This window comes from Chenopodium quinoa, unplaced genomic scaffold, assembly GCF_001683475.1.
Source record: "Chenopodium quinoa cultivar QQ74 unplaced genomic scaffold, ASM168347v1, whole genome shotgun sequence".
Classification (NCBI taxonomy): Eukaryota; Viridiplantae; Streptophyta; class Magnoliopsida; order Caryophyllales; family Amaranthaceae; genus Chenopodium; species Chenopodium quinoa.
The window spans coordinates 725,684-738,885 of NW_018744240.1; the positions used below are offsets into that span (position 1 = coordinate 725,684).

The 13,202-nt window shown below is 33.8% G+C and overlaps 1 protein-coding gene across 1 annotated transcript; it reads left to right on the top strand.

Annotated features, from left to right (window-relative positions):
- The first annotated feature begins 1,681 nt into the window (after positions 1–1,681).
- On the top strand, positions 1,682–6,096 carry LOC110694692 (AP-2 complex subunit sigma). Its single transcript, XM_021871859.1, has 6 exons — positions 1,682–2,104; positions 2,187–2,285; positions 2,382–2,432; positions 4,505–4,678; positions 5,270–5,329; positions 5,572–6,096. The coding sequence occupies exons 1-6, from the start codon at positions 2,102–2,104 to the stop codon at positions 5,611–5,613; spliced, it is 429 nt and encodes a 142-aa protein (XP_021727551.1). The 5' UTR covers positions 1,682–2,101; the 3' UTR covers positions 5,614–6,096.
- The last annotated feature ends 7,106 nt before the right edge of the window (positions 6,097–13,202 follow it).

The window sequence follows — 13,202 nt, forward strand, 5'->3', positions numbered from 1 at the left end:
TACTTTGTTAATTGAAATGATTAAAATTGTTATATAGTGGATCATAAAATGGGGATGAGAGTAGTAGTAGTAGTGGCTTCTGCTTCATTTCTTGGCTCCCACTTCACTAGACTTTTGTTATTTGCATTGTGGTTGTAGAGTAGTATCGCAATTAGTTAGAGGAGGTGTCCTTTTTAATTGCTCTTAATCCTTAGCAATTGGGTTCAAAAGTAGACATGGTTTACCTAATTAATCAGATTTAGATTGCTTTTGAGCCCGCTTTTGATTTGGACATTGCTCCTTTCGCAATTGCGTTGTAGTATTTTGTCTCATGTTAGTTTGTGTATAATTTTGACATAATGTGGATGACTGGATGCTACTCCGGTAGATAATTATATTAGTCCCAGCCTTTTCACCAAATTTATAGATGGAAAACATGCAACTATAGATGGCACTGGGCCGACTCAGCTTGAAGCGTGGCACGGTGGAGGCACGACAACCGAATTGTGGGCTACACCTTGAGTCCCATACTGCTTTATTTGAAAGAGTATGGCACAACCCGACAAAGCATGCTAGGATTAGAGAAATTTGGATTAGGCACGCTAGCCAAGCATGACCATTTGAAAATTTCGACATTGCGATGTTGCTCATAGGCCAAGTTTAACTAACCAAAGCACGTAGACTTAACACGAGGCACAACCCATAACCATCTTTACATGCAACCTACAACCCTACCACTATAATGATACAATCATACATAGGTAGATATTGAAGACAACTATTGACTCTTTTACTACCCATCAATTCATTGGCTCTCTGGAGAAGTGATCAATTTGCATCCAATTATAGTTTGGGTGCGACCATGCCAATAATACTTAATATGGTTTGTCGTTAGTGGGATAGTGCAATAAACAAGTTACAAATTTACATGTCGTATCATCAATTCATCATCCTTATAAAAATAAAAATGAAGACCTTAAAATTATTGGAAACTTTAACCGTTATAAACTAAACGATTCTCGACTAATTTTGACCAATGTGGCAAGGCCGATAACATATTTGACTCTACCAATTTAAGTTGTTCGGTAAAAAAGAAAAAAATAAAAAAAAAATAAAAAAAAAGGAAAAATAGAAATTGAAAATCCAACCTTTGCACTTTTTCCCTTAAAAATCCAACCTTTTGATTATCCTATAAAAATGCATCCTTTACCCTCTACTTTCATCTAAATATCCATTTGACCTCGTGTTAAACAGGTTAAAATAATTTTTTTTTTTTTGAGTTGACGGTAAGAGCACTCCCAGCAGTGAGGAGAAAAGCCCTCACGAGTAAAAATAAGGGTGTAAAAAAAAAATCCGAACACTACATCAGTGAGTGAAAAAACACTCACCGATGAGTGAAAATAAAAACCCTCAAGAGTTGAGGGCTTTTGGTGAGGAACAGTAACATGTGGCCCCCACTGCTTTTGTTGTTTTTTTACAACGGTTATATTTTGTATTTGAAATATAACCGTTGTAATTATTTTAAAAAAAAAAAAAAAATTCACCAACGATCATAAAATTTTTTTCTCTATAAATAGACATGCATTTTGATATACTTTCAAAAAAACCCATAAATTAGAGAAATTAACATATTTTCCCAATTTCTTCTTGTTATTATTATTATTATAATTATTTCTTATAAAAAAAATTTCCAGTTAGTATTATTAATATTTTTAAACGTAATTATAAATTTTTATTAAATTATTTTTAAACGTAATTAAAAAATAAATTAAAAAATAGTGGAGGAGAAAGTGATGAGAGGTTTTTTTTCTCCTCATTGCTGTGGTGAAAAAAACATTTGATGAGAGAAATTGTATGGGAGGGGTGAGAAAGTGGGTAGAGAGAGATTGAGAGGTTTTTTTTTTTCCTCACTGCTGAGAATGGTCTAATAATAATTGCACCCCGCACCTCAATTACCCGTTTACCTCTTCACTAATTCTCGTCGCCGGCGCCTTTTTCTTCCTTAATTTCCCGGCATTACACAATTCAAAGTTGAACACATCTAATTTAGAGAGAGAAAATTTCACCTCTTCTCACCTACCATTCACTTCCGATCTCCCAACAACAAACAAGGAAGAAAAAAATGGTAATGAATTTTAACTCTTTAATCAGCTCGATCTCAATTTTCTGAATTTCTGTGCCCTAATTTTTCTGGAAAAAAATGGCAGATCCGATTCATTTTGTTACAGAACAGACAAGGAAAGACGCGTTTGGCAAAGTACTATGTTCCTCTCGAGGATTCCGAGAAGCATAAAGTTGAATACGAGGTTTGCTTCACTTGTCATCTCTACTTGTTTGATTTTTTATTTGATTTGTGGTTGAAATTGATTTTTATTGGATTATTTTTTATGATTTTTGTTCAGGTTCATCGATTGGTTGTAAATAGAGACCCAAAATTCACCAATTTTGTTGAGGTTTGTGTTCTTTGTGTTTCCCCCTTTTCAAGGTTTATTTTTGGAGGATTATTATTTGTGTTTGTAATGCCGTGATTTTAACTTGTATGAGCATTTTCTTGAGATATGATGGGGTTAAACTTTATAAGATTGATAAGAATAGTTATGATTTGTTAGTATTGTTTGTGAAATGCGTAATTGGGTATGATTTTTTGGTTTTTTAGGTTAGTTGTGAGTTTTCTAATGTTTTGAGTGAACCATCAATTATGGATGTAGAATGAGTGAGAATTGTTATGCTTTGAAAAGTATTGTTTGCCTTTGACAGAGTCCAAATTTTGGTGTTTTTTAGGTAAGTTGTGGAAGTTTCATGATCTATTGAGTGAACCATCTATTATAGTTGTGAAAATGTGTCAATGAAAGAAAGAGTAGAAGAGCAAAAAATACTTAAGCTCGTTTGGATACAAATTTAGGAAGAAAGAGGAGGGAAGGGATAGGGAGATGAGGGAAGTGAAGGGAGGAAGAAATTCAACCCCCTTGTTTGGATAAAGGAGAAAAGGAAGGAAGGGGATATAGTCAACACCGCCATAATCGTATGAAATGAAATCGTTCTTCGGTAGCAGAAAACTCAATTAGCTAAATTGAGATGGATCGGAGTAAGATTTGAGAGTTTGATAATCATAAATAGATGAATCAACAACAATGAAGAATCAGATATCAAAAATTCCAGAAATCAAACTTCCGGAAAGCCCACTGTTCCAGAATTCAAAAGTTTGCTATTGTGGGGCGGGGTGGAAGAGAGGGTATGGTTGTGTATTGAGGTCGTATCTTGGACTTGAATACACTAAGACTTTGTAGCCTACTGTTTACTCCCAAGTCATGGATGGCTAGGTGAATTATGGTTTTTTGGTGCTAAATTGTTTAGGAAAGCAAACATGGTCGAATCTCTAGTTCTTGTGAGTTTTGACTACGTCCTTTATTTCTTCTGCAACAGATTTGAGGGTAGTTCTAAAATGAGTTAATCTGTCTTTGTGGGGAGGGAGCAAGATGTTTAGAGTTGATTTTATATCAATATGATGGTTAGAAAAATAGGTAGTGTTTGTTAAACCCATTTTTTCAGTGTATTCACACTACTGGAGTCCTTTTAAAAGGCAATCCCTTAACTTTCTTGCCTGTTGTTTCATAGCAAGAAAAGTGACATACCACTATTAGTCTCTTAAATATTGTTTGATGTTAGATGAGTTGGATCATCATTGCATAGCCTCGGCAATGTGTTATTATGTCTTTGCAAAGTTTAGTGGGGTAAGTGTTTCTAGAGATTATGTATTTTTGACTAATCCAGATAGTATCCACGTGACATGGTCCACCTAGGCTGCGCACAAAGATTGGGACTTGGGCACTACCTTCACAGTTGACAGAACATGAGAAGCGACATTAGTATTGCAATGCAGTATATCAAAACAATGCAAAATTTGTCATTACTGTGTTTGGAAGCCAATTAAAAAACATCAGCCAAGGGGGTGTTACTCAGATGTTCTATCCTTCATTCATGATATAAAGACAACCAACAAGCTTTTTTTTGCTCTCCATCATTTTACGATAAACACAACCCTTCTTTACATCTAGAGAGAAAGAGAGAGATTGGAGTGTAGGGATCACCATCAAAGTGTTATTTTTTGGGGATTTTTAAAAATAGGGGCCAATCACTTCATCAAGAACATCAGTTGTAATTCCTTGGTTTTGTAGATAAGTCATGCATGAGCTTTGTCAACAAGTTTTTTTTTTTTTTTTGTTGTTTAAGGGACTTAAAAGTGTTTTGGTCGTTGGGCATGAAACTTGTCTTACCTTTTTTTTTTTCATTGTAATTGGCACTCCTTTGGTGTCATTATTCTTTGTTGCATAAACAAATTGAAATTGCCTTCCCTTCTACACTCTTGCTAGTTATGCTCTAGAATAATTTGCTTGTGGTATCCCTTCTAACTTTCTAAGTATTACTCACCTTAGTCTACAAATTTTGGTTTCCTCATTCTTCATTTCAATTAAGTTTTCAGGTTAATTCATAAGATTGTTAAATCTTATTGTTACTATTTTCTCAGTTCCGTACCCACAAGGTTATCTACAGGCGTTATGCTGGATTATTTTTCTCCATGTGCGTTGACATCACTGATAATGAGTTAGCATACCTGGAGTGCATTCATCTCTTTGTGGAGATATTGGACCACTTTTTCAGCAATGTTTGTGAGCTGGATTTAGTCTTCAATTTTCACAAGGTCTGTGCTATATTTGACAATTTCTTTTTCTATCATGGTTCAACTCAATTTAAAAAGTTATCTTTTATTCCATCTTTTTCACTTAAGTTTATAAGAAGCCAAATTTCTGCTTTTGCAATTATTCATGCCTTGAATGATTAGGTATCATACCAAACTTGTATGTTTGTGCTCTCCAATATAAGTAATGTTACATGACTTTATATGTTATGATATCCAATTGACTAGAGTAGTTATCTATGTGTAGATTTTGAACCTTATTGCTGCTTACAACTTGTTGAGTTGTTGGCACTAACCAATTTTAGGGGCTTCTGCTTCTTGGCAAGCCTCTGGTCTGTCTCTCTTAGTTCAGAAAAATCGTATTACTAGTATCATCTATCTGAGCAAGTCTTCAGCCTTTTGTGTTTCTTTGAAAAAATGGTCAGTGTACATTAGTAAAGTACCTCCCATAGTCCGATGTAAAGTGAGTATTTCTTAAATTACACAGATCTACAGTCTGATGTAGTTGATGAGCCAGTTCTGTAGGTTTGGTTGTACTTGTGTCTTTTTCAGTGATGTCTGGTTTCTTAATTCCCTCTTTTAATTTATGTATAGGTTTACCTGATACTTGATGAGTTTATCCTTGCTGGAGAGCTTCAGGAAACGAGTAAGAAGGTGAGTGTCCTTACCGTTGCTGCTTCATTTTCTTGTTCATTTTTTTGGCTTCTTAGCTGTGGCCTTTATCTGTTTCCCTTCCATCTAGCACCTTACAATACAGTTTATCACCACAATACAGTTTATCACTTCATGTATTGAGTCTTTTACCTCACGGTTTTACTTTGCCCGAAGCTTGCTGAATGATAATGGTAGCTTGAATCTCTTCTGAAAATTGAAAAATTCAAACTGTTGTATTGCAGGCTATCATTGAAAGGATGGGTGAATTGGAGAAACTCGAGTGATTTGATTTTGCTGTAGATGAATAGCCTGCAAGCTGCTCGTTATGGATTGATGATTGAAATTAAATGAGATTTCACTTGTCCTTGTTAGGGGAACAGATATATACGGCCTGTGTATAATAGATCTTGTGATCACCATCACAATCCATTTTTTTTACAGTTAACTTTATGCTTGGCAATTTTCTGTATTAATAATTGTGTTTTAGTATCTTTGCCTCTATGAATATACAGTATATGGTTTACTCCTCTCTCTTTCTCTCTCCCTCTTTGCGGCAAGTCGATTCTCATCTCTTATCGGAAAGGCGGGGAGTTTAGGATGTGGTAACAGCTACCAAGAGGACTTGTGTGACAGTGTGAGGTTACTAGCTCTCATCTTAAGCAAGACTATGTGTGCATGTAAAATTAGATACAGCAACTGGAGAACATCGGTTGAAGGGAAGTTATTACTCCCTTAGTTTTTTAAGTGTTGCACTTCGTTTTTGCCAACCTACTCTTGTAATTTCAATAATGTTTTGGTTAAAGTGTAACACTTTAAAAAAAAATAGGGTTTTTCTAAGCTATATCCCTAAGGTAGTCGAATTTCTAAGGTGTACCCATGCTTTTTCAAGTTTCTAAGCCGTGCCCTTCAACTGCTTATCAATACTAAAATGTACCCTTATTAGTTGTTTAAAAGTTAATTGACAGTGTGATTTCGTGGCTTCAGTTTTCGTTATTGGGTTGCGGTGGCTAAGATTTCTTTCTCCTATCATTTCCTTACCTTTTTTCATCTTTTTATTAAATTTATAGTTAACTTTAGGTGACGTGGAAATCCAAAAGAGGGTATCATTCATTAATGGTAGTGAGTTGAGGGGCACAACTTAGAAATTTGAAAAAGTATAGGTACACCTTAGAAACTCGACTACCTTAGGGGCATAGCTTAGAAAAACCTAAAAAAATAAAAAATGGAGGGAGTATCCTTTTCTTTTCCTTGTAATTTCAATGATGTTTTGGGAAAAATAAAAGGCAATTCACCACTTTATTTTGAGTTTATTTGAAGAGGTTTTAACTTATTGAGGTCTATTTAAGGTTTGACCATTTGTAAAACTAATTTGGAGGATTGGTAAATAACTTACTAAAAAACATTTTGTGCTCAAAGAAAATATTTTAGAAAAAACTCATCATAGGAGCCTTTTGAAATTAAATTATTGAACACTTAGCTTTTTGGTTATTACACACTCTAATATAGTTAACAATTAACAACTATTTACCAAACATTTTTACACGATCAACTACTAGCTATTCAAATCAATTAATACAACCAATTAATCAAACAAGTATTACAACCCACTATTTCAATCAACTATCAGCTATTACTAAACATGATTGCTAACTTGCTGTGAAAGTATTAAACATTACCATTTACTCACCTATGGTGCCACTAATGGAAGTAAAAATGGAGGGAAAATGCAAAAAAAAAATCTTACGGTTTATTTCCATTGAATCTAATGTTTTTAAAATAAAAATAAATAAAGTTGCTTTTTAATTTAAAGGAAACATTTTCAGGAATAATACCATATTTCACTGGTCTTCCAAAAATAAAATAACCTTTTGATTATTTCGAAATAAAATGACATTTAATATGCATTTGCTCAAATTAGGACGTAACCGGTTGGTAACTTGTTTGGTAGGTAAATTGTGACATGTGTCGCGCTGTAATTCGTCAAGTTTTTTTTTTATACAATTTTCTTTTTAAAAATGATTTTAATTTTGAAAAAAAAAAACACCTTTAACAGCTCCCACCCTGTCAAACCTAGCCATTCTCGTCAACAACCACCACTTCATCCCTCACCAACAACGAATCCCCTAGCCGTCGCCGGAGACCCCAATAGTAGCCCCGACGAAACCTCAGCCCGCCTTCACCCTATCCTCCACAATACAACTCCGACATACCCCCACCCTAGCCCCTAGTAGCCTGACCGAAACCACCACTCCATTCCTTCCACAGAGCCCAAAACCCTCTACCCCTCCACAATATAACCAGCTCACCTTAGCCTCCAATTCCAAGAGCCCTGAAACCCCACCCCATCAATGGACGAGCCCCATAACATTAAACCCACCCTCCACCATGGTTGAACCACTCAAAACAAAGTCAGGGTCGAGGTATGGTCTCATGTTCTGGTGGTTTGGAGATAAGAAAGGGTCGGGTTAGAGTTGGGGTGGGGGAAACGCTGAGGTAGGAGGTCGGGGAGGGAGAGGGGGAACGCTGCTAAACTGGAATGGGGAGGGGATTTTTTTATTTTTTTTTTAATTCATTATTATTATTATTAAAAGAAAATTTTTAAAATAAAAAAAAATTCTTGAACAATGACATCGCGACAAGTGTCCGCTTTAACCCATGAGATAGGTTAACGGTTTTTTATCCTATTTATTTATAGCAGATGTATGTCAAAGTTCGTTTTATTACAGAATAATTAGAAGGTCGTTTTATTTTTAGAAGACTGTTGAAAGGTCGTATTATTCTTGACAATTTTTCCTAATTTAAAAAAGCAACTCTAAAGAGAATTCTAATGAATTAATGATTGTAGTATGAATTGATTAGGGATGAATAAGAAAAGCATTTAGATGCTCTTGCATTGGAATCAATTTTGTGTTTGTTTTACTACAAATAAATATAAATAATCATGTTTAAGGCAATTGAGAAAAAATAAGTAGCTTTACACTTCGTGCAAAAGTACCTTTTATCTAAAGTATTACAAAGTACAATGTTTAATTTAGAGGAAGCAAAAATTGAGATGGGTCTCTCACATTGCAATTTCACAACTACATGTTTTTTGTTTATTTGAAGAAGATACGAATCAGGTTACCATTGAAGTAAAACATTGGGCTAACCTTGAATTTTTTTGGGTAATGGGTGGACCTTGGCTCAAGTATCCGCTCATGATAATAGTAATGTTCGTTCTGAAAATTTACTTTGTACAACAATTTTCAATTAGTTGTTGTAATCATGTATATAAACCATAAACATGTAATTCTATAAAATTAAGTTAAGAAAAAATAAATTTAATTTGGTAAAAATAAATTCAATTTAGTAAAAATAATTTGTTATGAGATGTGAATACTCAATGTGAATGCCCAAGCCATGATTCACAGTAGAACTATAAGACATTTAATGCATAGAAATGTTTTTCATAAGGCTAGTAATCTATAAGTTGAAATATATGACTTGTGTAAGGCTATTATTAGAAGTGTGCTTTCACTATAAATACTCGGTGAAATACAATTGCAAAACACAAATTCTTGAAAAAGGCCGGCTTACACTAACTTAGTGTAAAACCAGCCCACTTCTCTCTTCTGGACTGGACTGGACTCACATGTGCCAGTCCAGCGGTTATATTTTTTTCGTTTTTTTTTTTTTCATTTTAGCGCGTATACTCTTCTACTCTATTCTCCAATTTATTTCTCTGCTACTGCTCTGCAATTTCTCTCTCCTCTGTTCATATTTCTCTGAAATTTCTCTTCATCTTTCCTTTGTTTTGTTGATTTTCTTTAGTTGACGAATTGAATTTTGGATTCTCATCGGTTTTTGAGGTTAGTTTTTAAATTATTTTTGGTTTTAATCGCATAATTTTTGTTCATTAGTTGTTGTAATTGTTGATTTGTTATGGTTTTTCATTTTGCATGTGTATTCTCTACTTTATTTCAATTTTTAAGTAGAATTCTTTGTTTTTGTTGTAATTTGTTGTATTCGTAAGTATATAGTTTGATTTTTGGTTTTTTTGTTTTTGATCGTAATTTTGTTCATATTTTATGGTTTCCTGGTTCATTGTGTTCATATTAGATTGAATGTTTTAGGTGTTACTAGTTTTTTTTCCAGTTTTTTCATGCATTTTCATTCAATTTGTTGTTGATGTTAGTATTTGATTAATTAATCGTTCTTATTTTGAATTTTAGGGTTTAATTTCTTGAATTTGTGATGGTGAAGTTTAGTGGTGGTCTTTTGAATTTTCGAAGGAGACGTGGTTTGCGAAGCTCTGTGGGTGGATCTGATGATGCTCAAGGTTTTACCAATTTCTCTATTAACAGTTACAATTTCTTGATTTTTGTACATTTGTTAAAGTTACAAAATTAGTTGTTATAGTTATATAAATGTTTGCTTAAGTTATGCTTTATGTTTTATTATATGTCATATTGTTTTATAAAAGTTATTTTTATTATAGTTATACTATTTTTAGTTAAAGTTATGTTAATCATAAAGTTCAGCATTGTCAGCTTGTTATAGTTATATAAATGTTTGCTTAAGTTATGCTTTATGTTTTATTATATGTTTGATTGTTTTATAAAAGTTATGTTAATTATAGTTGTAGTTATACCTTTTTTTAGTTAAAGTTATGATTTACAGTTTAATACTATTATTTTCTACAGGTGCTAATGATGTAAGTAATGAAGTTAATGTTAATGTGGAAAGGGGTTGAAAGAAGGGAGGCAGTGTAGAGGAGGCTGCAATAAAAAAGGGTGTTGTGAAGGAAGCTGCAGTGAAGGAGGGTGTAGTAAAGGAGGTTGTAGTAAAGAAGAGTGTAGTGAAGGAGGTTGTAGTAAAGAAGGGTGTAGTGAAGGAGGCTGCAGTAAAGAAGGGTGCCGTGAAGGAGGATAAAAGTGAGGATGAGGGTTCTGATGGAGGGATGAGGATGAGGGTTCCAAGCAGAATGAAGGTGATGAGGATGAGGGTTCTGAAGAGGATGGAGGTGATGAGGAGGAGGGTTTATAAGAGGATGAAGGTGATGATGAGGAGGGTTCAGAAGAGGATAAGGGTGATGATGAGGAGGGAAGTGAGGAGGATTCTGAACAAGAAGTAAGTGAGGAAGAATATGTTGAGAGTAATAAGAAATAAAGAAAATTGAGTGTGAAAGCAAAGAAGCCGGTAAAGGATGATCGCCGTCCAGCTAAGAAAAATCCAGCAAAGGATTATCGTCGTCCTGAGAAAAAGCTAGCTAAGGCATCCAATAATGCTCCTGTTGAAAAAAACACCAAAAAAAAATTATCGTCGTTTGGCCGAGAAGAAGCGGAAAATGGTGAAGGACAATGTATGTCCTGCTGAGAAGGAGCTAATAAGGATGATCGTTGTCCGGCTGAGAAGAAGCGGAGAGTGGTTGACAAGGCTGTCAAAATTGAAAATAGAAACAGACTGGATTCTGATGCTGAAGAAGATGAAGCTGTTGAAAGTATATTAGAGAGAGATGATTTTGATTCTGATGTTGAAACGTAAGTACCCTTTTCTGAAGTTATTGTTATTATTTTTAAAGTTATGGATTATGCTCTTAAAGTTATGGATAATGCCCTTAAAGTTATGGACATTGTGTTAGTAAGATAGATGTGATAATTAACTTATATGCTGATACAATATTTATGATAATTTTATGTAAAGTTATGGATAATGATATTAAAGCTATATTTTAGTACTTATTTATAGTTATAATTTTGTGTTTGCTAACGTTGCATTTATGATTGCTAAAGTTGTATTTCTTCTCTTTAAAGTTATAGTTGTTCATTATATTTTTCCTTTCTTCTTTTTTTGATTCAGATTGGATAGGTTTTTCATCAGTACCCATTGCAGACCGCACACATTAGTAGATCTCATGAAATATTTTTCTGATGAGCAAGTTAAATCTGTTGTTGAAATAGGATTTGGTGGTTTGTTGGATTTAAAGTTGACTAGAATTGTTACAACTTTACTTCCTTGGTTCGTTGATCATTTTGATCCTGTTAGTTGGATGTTTTCTATAAAAAGGGGAAGGATTTTGTTAATTTCTCCCTGTGATGTTTATGATGTATTTGAGTTACCTTTGAATAATGGGATGGATGTTGTAGAGAGTACTAGAAGTACTGATCTTCAATTGAAACAAGAATGGAGAAGTATGTTTGATGTTCCTGGTAGTGCAGGCATACCTTTGCATAAATTAGAGGCTAAGATTGTTCAGTTAAAGGATGGTGGGGAGTTGTTTAAGAGACTATTTGTGATGGTTGCTTTTGCTACCTTTTTAGCACCTGTTGCAAATAGAACTGTTGATTTGAGTTTTGTTAAAGCTCTTGAAAATGTTGATGAAATTAAGAATTTCAATTGGTGTAAATATGTTCATGAAAGGTTGTGTAGGGATATTTTGAAGTATAAGAAAAGTAAGAGTCAAGACAATGTTGGTGGTTGTATTTTGTTGTTGGAGGTTGTGTTTTTTCAACGTCTGAAGTTCAGGAATGAGGCACAAGATTGTAGTTTGCCTCTTATCAAACACTGGACTGATAAGAAAATCAGTGATAGGTGAAAAAAGAAGTTGAGGCTAAGTCCTTTGGTTGTGGTATTTTGGACACTACTAAATACCCTATATCTCAGAATTTTTTGTTCGGAGAGTAGCTGCCTCTTCGAATTGCACCTGAAGAAGCTAAGCAAAATGAAGTTTCTCAAGTTGACAATGCTGATGATGCATCACTAGGAAGAAGGATCATTAAGTTTGATGTTCCTAATAGTATGACATCTGATGAAGAAATTCACTCTGTTGCTACTGATATAAGTTAAAAGATGCACTTATTAATGCTAAAGTTATACTTTTTATGTTAAAAGTTATACTTATTGTAGCTAAAGTTATCTTTCTACTTATTCACTTATTAATGCTAAACTTATACTTTTTATGTTAAAAGTTATACTTATTGTAGCTAAAGTTATCTTTCTAATTATTCACTTATTATTTTTCAGACTATTCATGAGCAATTTTTGTTGATGAAGAGGAATATGAAAGTTGTTACAAACTATCATTTGAAGAAGGTTGAAAGTTTAAAGAAGCATGATGTGGCTCGTGCTTCTAGTAGTTCATCTCCTGTCTTACAAAGTCAGGATTATGATCCAAGAATGTTTGAGATTGTTGATGAAATTGTTGATATTATGTTATTAGTGAAGAAATTGCCAGGAGTTATTTCAAATATTGCTTGTGATGTGAATGTCGGGGGTGGGGAGAATGGTGGAAAAGTGGAAAATGTTCCGGGGGTGATTTTGTTAATAATATTGTTCAGACTGTGATGGAAAAGATTAACCTAGAGTATGGTGAAAGTTCTTTCTCATCTATAATCATGAATGTTTTGGGTAATGGTAAGGCAAAAATATATGTTGGATGTGGGCCATGTGATGAAAAGCAATAAGAAATCTTTGAAAAAACTACCAAAGTTGTATCAGGAAATTGTTGATATTGCTTCTTAGATGATATTCAAGTGGTGAATCAGTAAGTTATTTATATTTTGGTTAAAGTTATATTTTTTTTGCTTAAAGTTATGTTTTTATTTCTTAAAGTTATTGGTTTTTTTTTCCTTTTTTTTTTAACTGGTTTTTGTTTATTTAGGGAGTGTTTGGTGTGGTTTGATCTTACTCATAGTGTTCCAAGAGAAAATATGGTGTCTTTAGCTGCTAATTTGGAGATTTTCCAACCTGTTATTGAGTGTTGGGCAATGATGCTGAATGAGAATGAAAGAATGCGCGACGGAGGTCCTAAAAAATTTTGTTTTGGTGTTGAATGCAGTGTAACTTTTATGTAAAGCTATATATATTTTTCTTTTAATTGATGTTTGTATAGTTA

Coding starts and splice junctions, on each gene's coding strand:
- LOC110694692 (XM_021871859.1), top strand. Junction 2,433..4,504: donor AATTCACCAATTTTGTTGAG/GTTTGTGTTCTT, acceptor CTATTTTCTCAG/TTCCGTACCCACAAGGTTAT. Junction 5,330..5,571: donor TTCAGGAAACGAGTAAGAAG/GTGAGTGTCCTT, acceptor GTTGTATTGCAG/GCTATCATTGAAAGGATGGG.